Below are 12,210 nucleotides of genomic sequence, written 5' to 3' on the forward strand. Positions count from 1 at the left end.
ATAATTTCATTCATTTAAATAGTTAAATTGTTTTGAAATATAATCAAGTTTACAATTTTTTCAACATTTTTACCAAATTGTCTGTAAATAAATAGCTTAACTTGCAATTTTAGTTTTTTAATTTGACCTTTAGTCATTGTGTAAACCCGTTTTTGTATTCTTACATTTGTTAATACGAAACGCCTTCTTTTCGCATAATTCCTAGCACACATTGTTAAAAAAATAAAACATCGTGTTGACATTGTTTTGCGGCCTTGAAATGCAGAATATGTATCTTGCACATAATTACTCAAATCTGTCATTGTATTTTTTCCTATTTTCAAAGCGCAGGTATTTCCGTTTGGGATCAAACAGCATCCACGGTCACTTCTCACAAATCGTTTTGAAGTTCAAAGACGGATGCAAATTCGGCCATAAATAATTAGCGGTCAGTTCTGAAATAGCCATCACTCGTCATGTATATGGATGCAGGTACACAGGTTGCGCGCCCGTGGGCCCCATGCGTCGGCCCTCACATCAAGGCAAAGCGCCACGAGAGAAAACACAGATGGGTAGATCCCTGACGGAAGAGTCATGGGTCCGGGTGTCCTCGTTTTCCTGATGGGCCAAACTCATTACCTCCAGCCGGGAACAGGCTCACGCGAAGGGAGACCCAATTCTCCAAACGGGCTTTTCCTGCCTCAAAGTACAGGAAAATAACATTTGCGTTTTACTTGACATTGGGCGGACTGTTAAAAGATTTAATTGCATTTCATCATAAAGCCAGGATGAACATAGCTATGGACATAAGATAATACTATTAAAATAGAACTATATAATAATATAGGCTAAATTTCATTATAACAATACAATTTTTTAATTAACATATAGCCTACTTTATTTGGTAAGAAATATTTATTTATTCGAGTTTATTGAATTCACGTTTGCAGAAATTAATAATGCAATGCCTTTGGAGTTTTACTATTTACAATAAGACTTTTTGCGATGTTCTGAAATCGTAATTTTCCTTTTGACTTGATTTCGTTTGAATCTTTTCAGTCTTCAACGCGGAACAACGTGGCGTCTTCCATAACGCAACATTAGTTAAAAAATTATACTATCATTTACTCGACGCATAAATGACTGGAAACATTGTGTAACCTTTGATACTTAAGAGAGTCGTTAGCTGTCAGAGGTCAAATGGTGTGCAAGCGTTTCTTTCCTCTAGCCAAATCACACTAGAGGAAAATTGGAGTAGACATTTGTGCTGCTGTTTTTATTGCAGTGTTCATGTTACAGAGCTTCTGAGTCAGTGGCTACGAAAAAAAGACGTGCTTATTTAGTGAATTTGTTCTGTTTGTTAATATAATGTTAGTATTAGTATTTATTTGTGTGCATGTAATAGGAGGAATAGAGGAACTGTGTTTTTCTTTCTGTTAATGACATTGAATTAGGAGCTAAGGCAATATTTAATACTAAACTGTCTAATAGTGCCTCCCCCCCCCTTACCTATCTCTGCATCTTTCTTTCACTAGATTTTGTCTTGATTATATTTGTGGTTTACATAGAATAAACGTTTTCAAATTAAAAAATAAACATCCAGACATTTTTTGCACAGGTAATCTCTTTTCATTATTGGTCATCAGATGAGATGCATGTATTATTGGCAATGTGCATGCATTTCCTTTAAAGGTTGCAATGGGCCTAAACAGACCTTATCACAATTATTTATTTGTTTTGTAATTTCTGTCCCATAATCAAATATCCTAGGGAGAGTAAAACACTGTTTCATGCCAGCATTGCATTCTGCAAAACCTCGGAGAAGAACTGAAGGTGATAACGGACATGTTAAGGTAAAATATTCAATGTTTATTTTACAAGTTCAGCACAGTCATTCTGTTCATTTATTTGAATTGCTGTAAGTCAGTGCCACGTTACAAGCTTCACGGACCGGCTCTATCATTTTCAAAAACGATTTTCAACCAAAGAAACAAAAAACATTTCAGGGCGTTTCGGCACCTTCAAAACAGCGCGACATGCAAATAGTCCATCTATCTACAAGCTCAATGGCTCAAGGGTAATATATAATTTATGGCTTTTTAAAAGCAAAAACTAAAAGTGCATCCAACACAAAAAAAACCAGTTCAGATCCAGGCGATGACAATGCATGATTTGTTTGAAGAAGTCCTCCTTGTTACTCTGAACACTAGTTATACTTGTGCCATGGCTTCTGACTGAAACTTCAGGCACGCCATACCTAACATTAGGTCCACGGGGCTCATCTTTATGTTTCACAAAGACGTTTTGTCCCTTCAATAAATATGGCAATTTCTCTTTCTGTCTGCAGCCACTTCTGAAGACGTGCCCAACCCATAGCTCCACATAGTCTGGGACACGAAGGTACGTGTGTATTTTTTCCCGTATGTTATGTCCCATGTGGATCCACCAAGGATCAAGTTTGAGTCATTATCTAGGTCCGTAGTCGTAATTAGTAGGCCCGCTTGTCGCAGAATACATGTTGGCTGTGGTTGGGTTCATATGGGGGTGGTAACTGTGGCCTCTGATGCTCGGTGAGGGGTACGGAGAGGGTCTGGTTTTAGCTCCCAGATAATGTTCATAGGTGGTTGGATACTTGTATGGATGGTGGTGCAGGGTCTCCGGTGGTTGGGGGTGTCCATCAAGGCGCAGTTCGTGAGGTGGGCTGCGGTGGCCGGCTGTGAGGGAAACGGCATGTAGGCCACCGAGAACGGGAAGGGCTGGGCTGAGAACTCTGGACATCAGCTGGTGAGCAGGGTCAGAATGGAGGGGAGTGCCGCTGGGATCACGATCGTATTCTCTCCGGTTGTCCTCTGTGTTCGGGATGAAAAAGAAACGGTGTGAGCTGTTGTATCAGTAAATGCTTGTACGATAATGTGTTATTTATTCATGTGTTTTTATTCGGAACAAATTAACTGTTGATTAGATACGTGTTTGTGTACCGACACATGTTAACAGTTCAATGGCTCTATGCAAACTAGGTAAAGGCCCAATGTGTAGGCCTCCAATGGAAAGGCTGTGTTATTTAGTTCGTTTGCGAAATGAGATGTGCTGTGGTTGATTGGCAGGATAAGGCGCAAGTGTCCTCCTGCCAAAGAGGCGAATTCTCACAGGAAATCATTTTACACAAAGCGCAGGACAGAAAAAAACTGTGTGCAGAGGAGATTTCAGTCTGAGCATGTCCTGCAGGCATGCAGCTGTTCAAGCCTTTGTGTATTGAAATTTGCAGTGCTCAACTAGACAAATGTAACTGTTTTACCCAGAACGTAGAAGCCGAGAAGCCAAACAGACTGGAACCATTACTTGCTTTTATTTTGGCTTAGTGAATCGACCTTTATGCCGTATTCTTAGGTGGATACTGTGTTAATGCATGTGGTATGTGTACATTCCTGAGTAGACTATATGATTAGTAATAAATCTGAATAAATACATTAAGCACACAAAACTGTTCATCTAGCAATGTTAATATAATAAATGTGTGTTTAAGTGTATGTTTTGTTGATTGTATTTTGCATACAGACCTTTTTCTGAGCCATTCAGTTGTGGAGGGGAGGACATAGGGTTCCTGGTTCTAGCGAATGCACTCATGATTTGCAATGAACCAGGCCTGTGATTCCTAGGCCTGAAAGAGTAGGTATAAAATCAGCATTGTTTATGTATATGTATTCTGCGTATATATATGTAATATTAAAGTTATTCAGTGCAATAAATTATTTCGCTCATTTGATGTTACTGGACAATGCAAATTGTATTTATCACGTTAAACATTAAATCTTCCATATGCTTAAATTTTTCTAATTACGTTTTTACTAAAAAATCATTTTTGAAACAAAAACTCACCAGTCCTCTGGATCGCAATCCCTGAAACCCTTGGCAAACGGGTTGCTGGCGATTTTCAGTTGCGTTATCTGACAGAAACAGTGAAAATGTGGTGTTAATGCAGTTGCCAAATGCACAAATTAAAGTTTTGACCACCCATCATTGTTAATTTATTCTTATTCAGATTACGACATTGTTTATAGTAATCATTTCTCAAAGTCCATATGTTATTATAAGATGATTTTAAATTGTAAACGAGTTTTTTTCTACGAGGTTACGCTTCAATTAATAGCGTATACAACCACGTGCAATGAATGTGAGGTATTCGCGAAATCGCGAAGATTTTGTATATTTGCATTAACATGGCTAAACATTTATTGCTCGACAGATTTAGGCAATTTGTTAAATATCAAGTCCTGCAGTTATACCCCTCGGGTTTGGAAAAAGGCGCTGGATGAAGATATGTGTGCGTGATTTTCCGGAATGAGTTGAAAAACAAATGTAAAGCCCGCGGTGAGAGTTAGAGATCAAGAGGTCAAACTGATAGAAGACAGAGCAGGAAAGACAAATGAAAGAAAAAGAAGAAAACATAGGACAGCTGTGCTGGAGCATCAGTGACACCAAAGCATTCAGCACTCAGCTCTAATCTAAGTCAAGTGTATCGTGTTAAAATTTACTGTTTAAAAACACTGCATATTAAATGTCCGAAGCAATCGCATTCACGTGTCGATTACAACAAATAAATAAATACAAGTATTTAAAAGTTCAAAGTGGATAAAGTCAGTTCTAAAAATACACGACCTTGCATATTTTTTCTGTTATCGTTTTACTTTTTCATTTCATTAGCAAGACTTTGATAAATCGCAAGATCAGCCACAAATACATCGGCTACAGTGCTTCATAAACATGTTTTTACCCAAATATATTCTTTCAATAATATTTTAAGTGCGGAAGAGGACTACACAGAAAAAAAATAAAAGTAGTAATAAGCGTCAGAGATGAAGACTTACTCTGTGATTTTGATACGCTGTAACGGCGGTGAATCTGGTCTCCTCAAAAACAAATGTCTTGTAATTTTCCTCGGCGTATTTTTCGCTGTCTTTCCGAGGATCCACGTAGACCACATGGAATCTGGGTTGGTATCTGTGCATTGAGTTCAGGATGATCTGCAAGAGACCAATGAATGCATTTTAACATGATAAAGTCATTTTAGATTTTTTTATTTATAGCATAAAAGTTATTTAAGACGCTGATATCGGTACGTTTGAGATCTTTGCGTCACTGCATTTACACTTAGTTTAATTACAAAATACACATTAATCCGCAATGTAAGAAAACATATATTTAAAATATTGCGTTCAATAAAAATGTGAACACATAAGAAACATTACAAATATACGCACGTTCCTCGGTATAATATTTACCTCGGTAATTATAAGAGCGGATCATCTTTTCTCACATTGTAAAGTTATCATATATAAATTTTGCGATACATTACTGGCTTTAAATTATTAACAGGTAAAACTTCCACTGGTCTGTGAAAAAAATGCTAAAAATTTACTTGATAATTAATTACAATGGAGTCTTAAGACAATCGGATACACCCCCAAAATCAATTTGTAAGGCTTGAACCAAAGATATGGATGTTTAAGTTAAGAATTGCAGTTTACATTTTTGTTTAAACTAACGCTTAGTTTTCAGGTATGACCAAGCTAAAAAGTAACACGTACATGTCCGTTGTCGTCCAGTAGATTGTTGGTAAGTTTTAGTTTGTCGAAGGAAACGATCTGTTTCATCCACTGGGCTCCTTTGGCAGGTGAGTCGGGATGATAATGCACTCTGCCTGGAGTCGCCGGGTCGGCTTTGCCGGCCACCAGCCACGATGAACTGTGGAAGGCATACCTGGATACAACATAAAGGGAATGAAACAACTTTAACTTACCCTGGTATTAAATAATATTTCCCAATTCAATTTTTACCTCTTATCAAATGCACAACGCTTCTTATTGACTAGAGCTGTTCGCTTTTATTATTTTACATTTAGATTCATGCTTTTCTCAGACGCTTTTATCCAAAGCGAATTACATTGCATTATACTCTCCATGATGATTTTAGTTAAAATATTGTTTGCAATTTGCGCAATGTGAGTTATGTACAGTATATCTTGTTCCAGAGAATGCCATACCTATATCGTTTATCATCCACTGGTAGGAAATCCATCAGTAGCATGTAATCTGCCATTGGGTCCATTCCAAATATTTTGACTTGAAACGTAGGAAACATTCGTCTGGAGAAAAGAATGCAAAAAGAGTCTAAATGTACGTTTCATTTTACTTTATGCATTCATATATCTTTATTGTTAATCTTCGATATAAACCTTTTCGACTTTTTATATGAGATGATTCCAAAGTACGTGCTGATCATTTTGCTTACATCATTTGTCATATTTATTATTTATATGTATTCATAGACTGACGTTAAACAAGGAGGCCAGGTTTTCTTCTGTTAAGGCCTAATGTTACCCTTTGGAATTATCTCCACATTTCTATCTCCCCCTCACACACGCACACATATTAATACACGAATGCATTCGCAGGACACAAGTTGTTTAAAAGTAGATCGACAAATTCCTTTGAAACCGTAGTAAGCTCCTTTAAATACAAAGATACCTTCTTAAGCTTAGGAACACCTCATGTTGCATGCCAGTGAAAGTGATGCTGGAATCATTGTTCAGTGAACCTGAGTGTCTTTTCAGGGCGCTAGTTGTGGATAGGTGAAGCTAAAGTAGCTTTGAAAGTGCCTTCCTTTAGATAATGTAGGCCTAGTGCGCTCCTTTGGAATGACAGATGACCTTGTACACAAGCACATGTGCACAGGCAAGTGGACAAGCGAGGAACGTATAATTTCTCTTTGACTTGTTAAAATGTCTGTTCTCTGTTTCACTTCATATATATTTTTAATGTAACAAATTGCGACGTTAACATCTAGCATGTCAAGCAGGTCGTGATTTCAGGAAGGTCATATAATTATTCAAATGAATTGCATCAAAATATGCTATTAATTAAAGCGTTACCATTGACTTGTTGTTTGCATTCTAATAACATCGATGAATTAGCCTATTTTGATGTCCTTACTTTTATTAGGCTCAAGTATGTCATTTTCATTACAACTCCTACTAAAAAAACACCATAATAACCTGTCTGTTTTGATTAACTTCTACAAATGTGAAGGACTTAACCTCTCTTAATTTATGAATTTTCATTCGGAACATTTTACATTCATCTGCAGAATTGTATATGTTACCTTTGAAATTTGTGAAAGAAAAAATATCAATTCATTGCAATTACTTAGGCCATTGATATTAATTGCGAGGCAAAGACAAAATAAACGTGGGATATGGTTACAAATATAGCCTGATACAAACTAAAAAGAACAGTGCTATGCCTTTACGTGCAACATCTGTCTGGAAACTGATATTAACAGGCAGAGGAGCGTTGCTGAAATATTAGGCTGTTGGAAAAAAACTAAATTCGTTCGAGCAACCCAAGCGGCTTAAGATCCATGTAATGTTTTTCCAGTAATGTGCTTTGTATAGCCACATCATGTTAATTTAAACCTGAACGCTCCATGCAGTGCCCTTACAGTCAGCATTTAACACACAAGTGTCAAGCCCATACGGCAATTTCTCTCTTTCCTTTACCCAATTTTTCCCTGATTTCATTTTTAAATAGACAACATTGCAGAATGCTTCCCAACTGAGGCCTATTGATATAAATATAAACGTGCATTTTGCTGTGTCCTTGTATGAGCCCGTGTTTTAAATATTTTGAAGCCATTTATCTTATGCATTTATTCTATCTTAATTGTTTGTGATTTTATTTATTCGTGCATTATTTGATATCATTAAGGTACAAACCAAAGCTTTCGACGTTCAACTGAATACTAAGAAGTTCTATTAAAGACACTCCATAAAGACATTATATTAATATACTATCTGCTGGTGAAGCGGTCGTATTCTCTACAGGAGTCCTTAAGCACACAGGTGAGTTAAATATGTTTTAACTGCTATCTGCTCATCCTGTCTTATCACTGTGTAAATACACAAAATGGACTGTCTACACTTCATTGTAAATGCCCATGATTGTGCTAAGCTAACGCACTGTTAAGATGATTTAATCAGTCCTATTTTACCATTTGACAAAGAACAATATTAAAAGATTAAATCGTACAAGTTGACTTGAAAATTGAAGCTTCATACATTAGAAAATAACTTATATTAATGAACATATATTAGCCTATATACTGTTCAGCCGAGCTTATTTAATAATATAATAGATCCGTTTATTCCCTCAATGAAACCCTCTTATTATGATTTCCATTTAAAGGGTCAGTGTTAAGCATTATAAAGGAAAATGGTTTGTTGATGCAATTAATCTAAAATTATAATCTTATATGCTGGTGCTAATATTCTTGTAATGCCCTGGATATATTAAGTCAATTGTTATAAATGCACCAAAGCCTGTTCAAGTACAAAAACTTGTCAGCTCACCTCCCAGCTTTTGTGACAATCATTTCAGTTCCAAGTTGATTAAATTCATCCCACAGCGCCTTCATTTCCAACTGTACATTAATATTGGCTACTTTCGGATTCTTTTTCACCAGCGTTTTGTTCGGCGTAGAGCTTGACGACGAAGACGAGCAGTTGGATGTCCCGCTGTCTCCCTGCGCCGGGGCTTGTGCTGGGTTGGATCCGGAATAGTTGTAGCCGTGTTGGGCTGCCGGGCACGGCTCAAACTGGCTTTCGTGGTGGCTGTACGGATCACCAGGAGAAGGAGAGAGATGGTAACTCCCGGGCGTATTGAGACTGCTCAGGCTGCTGGTCGTGAAGGCTGCAACATCGCAAAAATGGGACAGCTGCGTCAGCCACGGGCTTGATATTGCTGAAATCATTCCAAAAATTGGATTTACAATTTGCGCTGGACTCGAGTTCAAATATGCAACAATATGCAGACGAATGCAGAGGTCCGCCTATTGGTTATCAAATAGAAAGCGGTTTCACGATGTCCCCACGAGATTAAACGCCGTCCTCGCGCTGCGTATTTGAAGGTTATGAATGCATCCAAGAGCAGGAACGGTGGTCTCCTAGGTTAACGCATATTGCCTTGGCGAAAATGCCGAAAACCTAAAACGCGCGCTAAAATATCTTCAGGAATTTGTCTAAAACGTCTTGATATACTTTAAGCAAGTTAGTGTTGCTGGCGGCTGTCGCTAACTTATGCGTAAATTCGCTGTTGTTTTCAAAGCGTTGCGTGCCGAACTCTTCCAGGCGGCCTCTCTCCCGCAGCACTGCTGTATGCTAAACTAAAATCCAGACTTGTCTCTTATCTCTCGCATAGGGCCTCCCCTTCGCGATAAAACCGGTTCTTATTTCTATTTAGATAAGGAACTTCAGGTAATGTGCCTTTCCTCGCCCTGGGACGAGACTGATTGACAGAGAAGTGCGCCCCTTATAATGGGCTTTCCGGCACCCAGTTACTTTTCGATAAGTGTATCGCCCACATCGCCCTCCTCTAACAATAGACTGGTAGGCTGGCACGACGGAGAGTAAACTTTTTTTTGCTAAGCAAACAAACGCAGCGCAACGAGGACAAAAAAACAATGAATGTTTCGCGATGTTCGTGAGATAAGCCAAGGCTCATCCTCCCGGCGCATTTCTAAAATTGTATTTTCATTTATTCACGTGTGCGGTCGGTTTTATCCGCGATGACACACACGCCCGTCAGTACATTGGGGTGCATGCGATAGCGTATTTTCCCATTCCTAGTTTTCTGTGACACTTTGCAGACTTTTATTCGCATTACATGCGCTTTGGTGGCTGTTTAGCCTACTTGTCCAGGTCATGCTGGCCGATTTATACGACCACGTAAGTTGTGATATACGACTTTATGCATGACTTGTGTGCCGACAAATTGTGTGCGTCAGGACATTTTCCTAATAGGCGTGCGGAGAAAGAAAACACGTTTTCATTTATTCTGTGTTTTGGACGATATGACACGGCGTGTTGCGTTAAACATATTTATTAAATATAAAAACACACGTGCTGAGTCAAGTTCAATAATTTGCGCGAGCCCAACAAATCACAAGGTTGTTATCAAGATCGTGCCCGTACCTTCCATCTCCCGCGTGACAGTGCTGTAATGCATTTTTAAGGTTCTGGAGCAGTTTTGCGCCACTTGCTCGTCCAGGCCAGTGCAGTGTTTGTCAAACGTTGCGTTTCCTGCTTGCTCCCTCGCTGAAATCAGAGAGGCAATACTGAAAGCATTCGCCTTTGGAGAAAGGGGACTACAGTCGTCCATAAGCGAGAAACCGAGTCAACGAACACCGTTTCCCCCTGTGCCTCCCCCTTCCGAGTTACTCCATGTCGAGAACGCAGGCAGTATAAACAATAAGTCGAAGTAAACGTTACTGAAGTTGCATTCGTTGGTAATGGACCTTTTGGCGATGTGCGCTCCGCTGTGTTCAAAACAAAGATAAGGTCTGCTCTATATGCTCCAATTAAAAGATGTGTTTGAACACGTCCAGCTGTATTAAAACATCGCTCTGCCGCTCAAAAACGTTTCTCGCTTTTAGACGCGTAATGTCATTGGGGCTCGATGGAGGAGCGCGACTGCGGGCGAGAATGTCAAAACCTCGAGCTCCACGCCTCTCGTGCACGGCTAAAAAAGTGTGCACGCTCTACGCGGGATGTTTTATTTGAATAGCACCTTGTCAATCACACTACCGATTTGAATTCACTACCGAGAAAAAAAGAGAAGCATAAGAAAACGAGGATGTCTGGTTTCAAAGTGCAGGAGCCTAGATTTACAAGAAATCAGACGTTGTGCCATTTCCCTGCTTGTGCATTACATTGCACGCACAGACAATCTGAACTGTACACCAATGACTTGCATGGAGCCACCCTTAACTGTTCACCAATGAATTGCAAGCATGCACTCTGAACTGCTTGGTCAATGAATCGACCTTATAATCGTCCACCTATCAGTACATTAATAGGGGAAATATCACCATAGCATCAGTTCGCTTTACAGGGTCCTGAATCCATTTCTGTGCGTAAAGACATGACACACACTTTTGTGTATTTACACTTGTAATGGCGTCGTTTTCTTTATTTAACGTGTTTTAGAGTTGTTGGTCGATTGCTTTGATCTCCCCATCTAATAGTTAACAACATGGTTCCAATTATGAAATAATAAAATATGTTATTTCAAATTTTTAATAGCCCGTGAAGCAGAATAGCTGTTCTCGAAATAAACGTGTAATAGGGCTGTTGGCAAACAAGTCTACTTAGCCAGAAAATAACCCAAGTGCACGTGAAACGTAAGGAGCGCGGCGCGTGGCGTGCACTTGACCCTTCTCCGGTATACAATATCTTACTGGTTATCGGCTTATCAAGGTTCATAATTAATGAATAGTAACAAAAGTTATGTTTTGTTGACCTGCGGCGATAGCAACCGGATTTAATCTAATTTACACTCCGACGATTGAATAACAGACAAACGCAGTGGGGTACTAATGAGATAACCTAGTTAGCGACACCACTGTTTTCACTGCAGCTTAACACTATTTGTTTTTGGATGTTTATCTTACTCCTATCATGCTGTCGGTCGTAAATAAACAACCGTGATGATTTTCTCCTTCCCCTAAGGGAAGAGTTGGTGTGTGTGGGCTCTTGATTCAAACGCAAATAATTATCAAGTCATTGAAAATCAATAGCCCGTTCTTAATTCACATCGCAAATATAAACATGGTTACATGGTACGTATTAACGTATCCCTTTTGTTCCCTAGATTTAAAGCATATCAATAGGTACCTAGAAAAGGTACAAATACAATTTTCATATCAACGGCAATATAAACTTTGCGCTTCGTTGTATTTTTGGATTGAATTATTTGTACTTTCTATGTTAAGGAATGGAAAACGTGCAAATATTTTACGCAACATCAAGCGGCACACGTACGCAAGTATTTCCTTTTTTTATCAGATAGCCTACTACTAGTGATTCCAGATCACTTCATCACTGACAAGCCGGAAACGTCCTTTGTAAATACTCAGGTGATAACAGACAAAATTCAGGGCTTGATAAAACGGGACAGACCGTATAAGTCTGCGCTCTGCAATTACGCGTATAGGCTACAAGTGGAAAACATGCTTAGATTTTGCGTGCTGAAAAAGTAACGATGAGCCACATAAATAATAAATACGAATAATACAGACATTATATTACGTCACGTGTCATTTTTTCTTGTACTACCTGTTGATATTTCCATTCGAGACACATTGCATTCTTTGCAAGTACAAGTTCAAACGGATCCATTA

At 38.8% G+C, this 12,210-nt stretch overlaps 1 protein-coding gene across 2 annotated transcripts; it reads right to left on the reverse strand.

The window, feature by feature from the left end:
• Positions 1 to 1,829: 1,829 nt before the first annotated feature.
• tbx1 (T-box transcription factor 1) lies at positions 1,830 to 10,760 on the reverse strand. Of its 2 annotated transcripts, none has more exons than XM_079473628.1 (8): positions 10,004 to 10,760; positions 8,384 to 8,723; positions 6,020 to 6,121; positions 5,565 to 5,736; positions 4,845 to 5,000; positions 3,856 to 3,923; positions 3,537 to 3,637; positions 1,830 to 2,828 (listed from the first exon to the last, which is right to left on the reverse strand). In XM_079473628.1, exons 1-8 carry the CDS (start codon positions 10,188 to 10,190, stop codon positions 2,446 to 2,448), a joined length of 1,509 nt encoding a protein of 502 aa, XP_079329754.1. In that variant the 5' UTR covers positions 10,191 to 10,760; the 3' UTR covers positions 1,830 to 2,445. The 2 variants fall into 2 exon arrangements, with proteins under 2 accessions (XP_079329754.1, XP_079329753.1); XM_079473627.1 differs by having other exon boundaries at positions 8,384 to 8,774.
• Positions 10,761 to 12,210: the final 1,450 nt, after the last annotated feature.

Source organism: Barbatula barbatula (genome assembly GCF_947034865.1).
Source record: "Barbatula barbatula genome assembly, chromosome: 2".
NCBI lineage: Eukaryota > Metazoa > Chordata > Actinopteri > Cypriniformes > Nemacheilidae > Barbatula > Barbatula barbatula.

Coding starts and splice junctions, on each gene's coding strand:
- tbx1 (XM_079473627.1), bottom strand. CDS start 10,190: ATGGACGACTGTAGTCCCCTTTCTCCAAAGGCGAATGCTTTCAGTATT. Junction 6,122..8,383: donor ATTGTCACAAAAGCTGGGAG/GTGAGCTGACAA, acceptor TCTTTTCTCCAG/ACGAATGTTTCCTACGTTTC. Junction 3,638..3,855: donor GATTGCGATCCAGAGGACTG/GTGAGTTTTTGT, acceptor CTACTCTTTCAG/GCCTAGGAATCACAGGCCTG.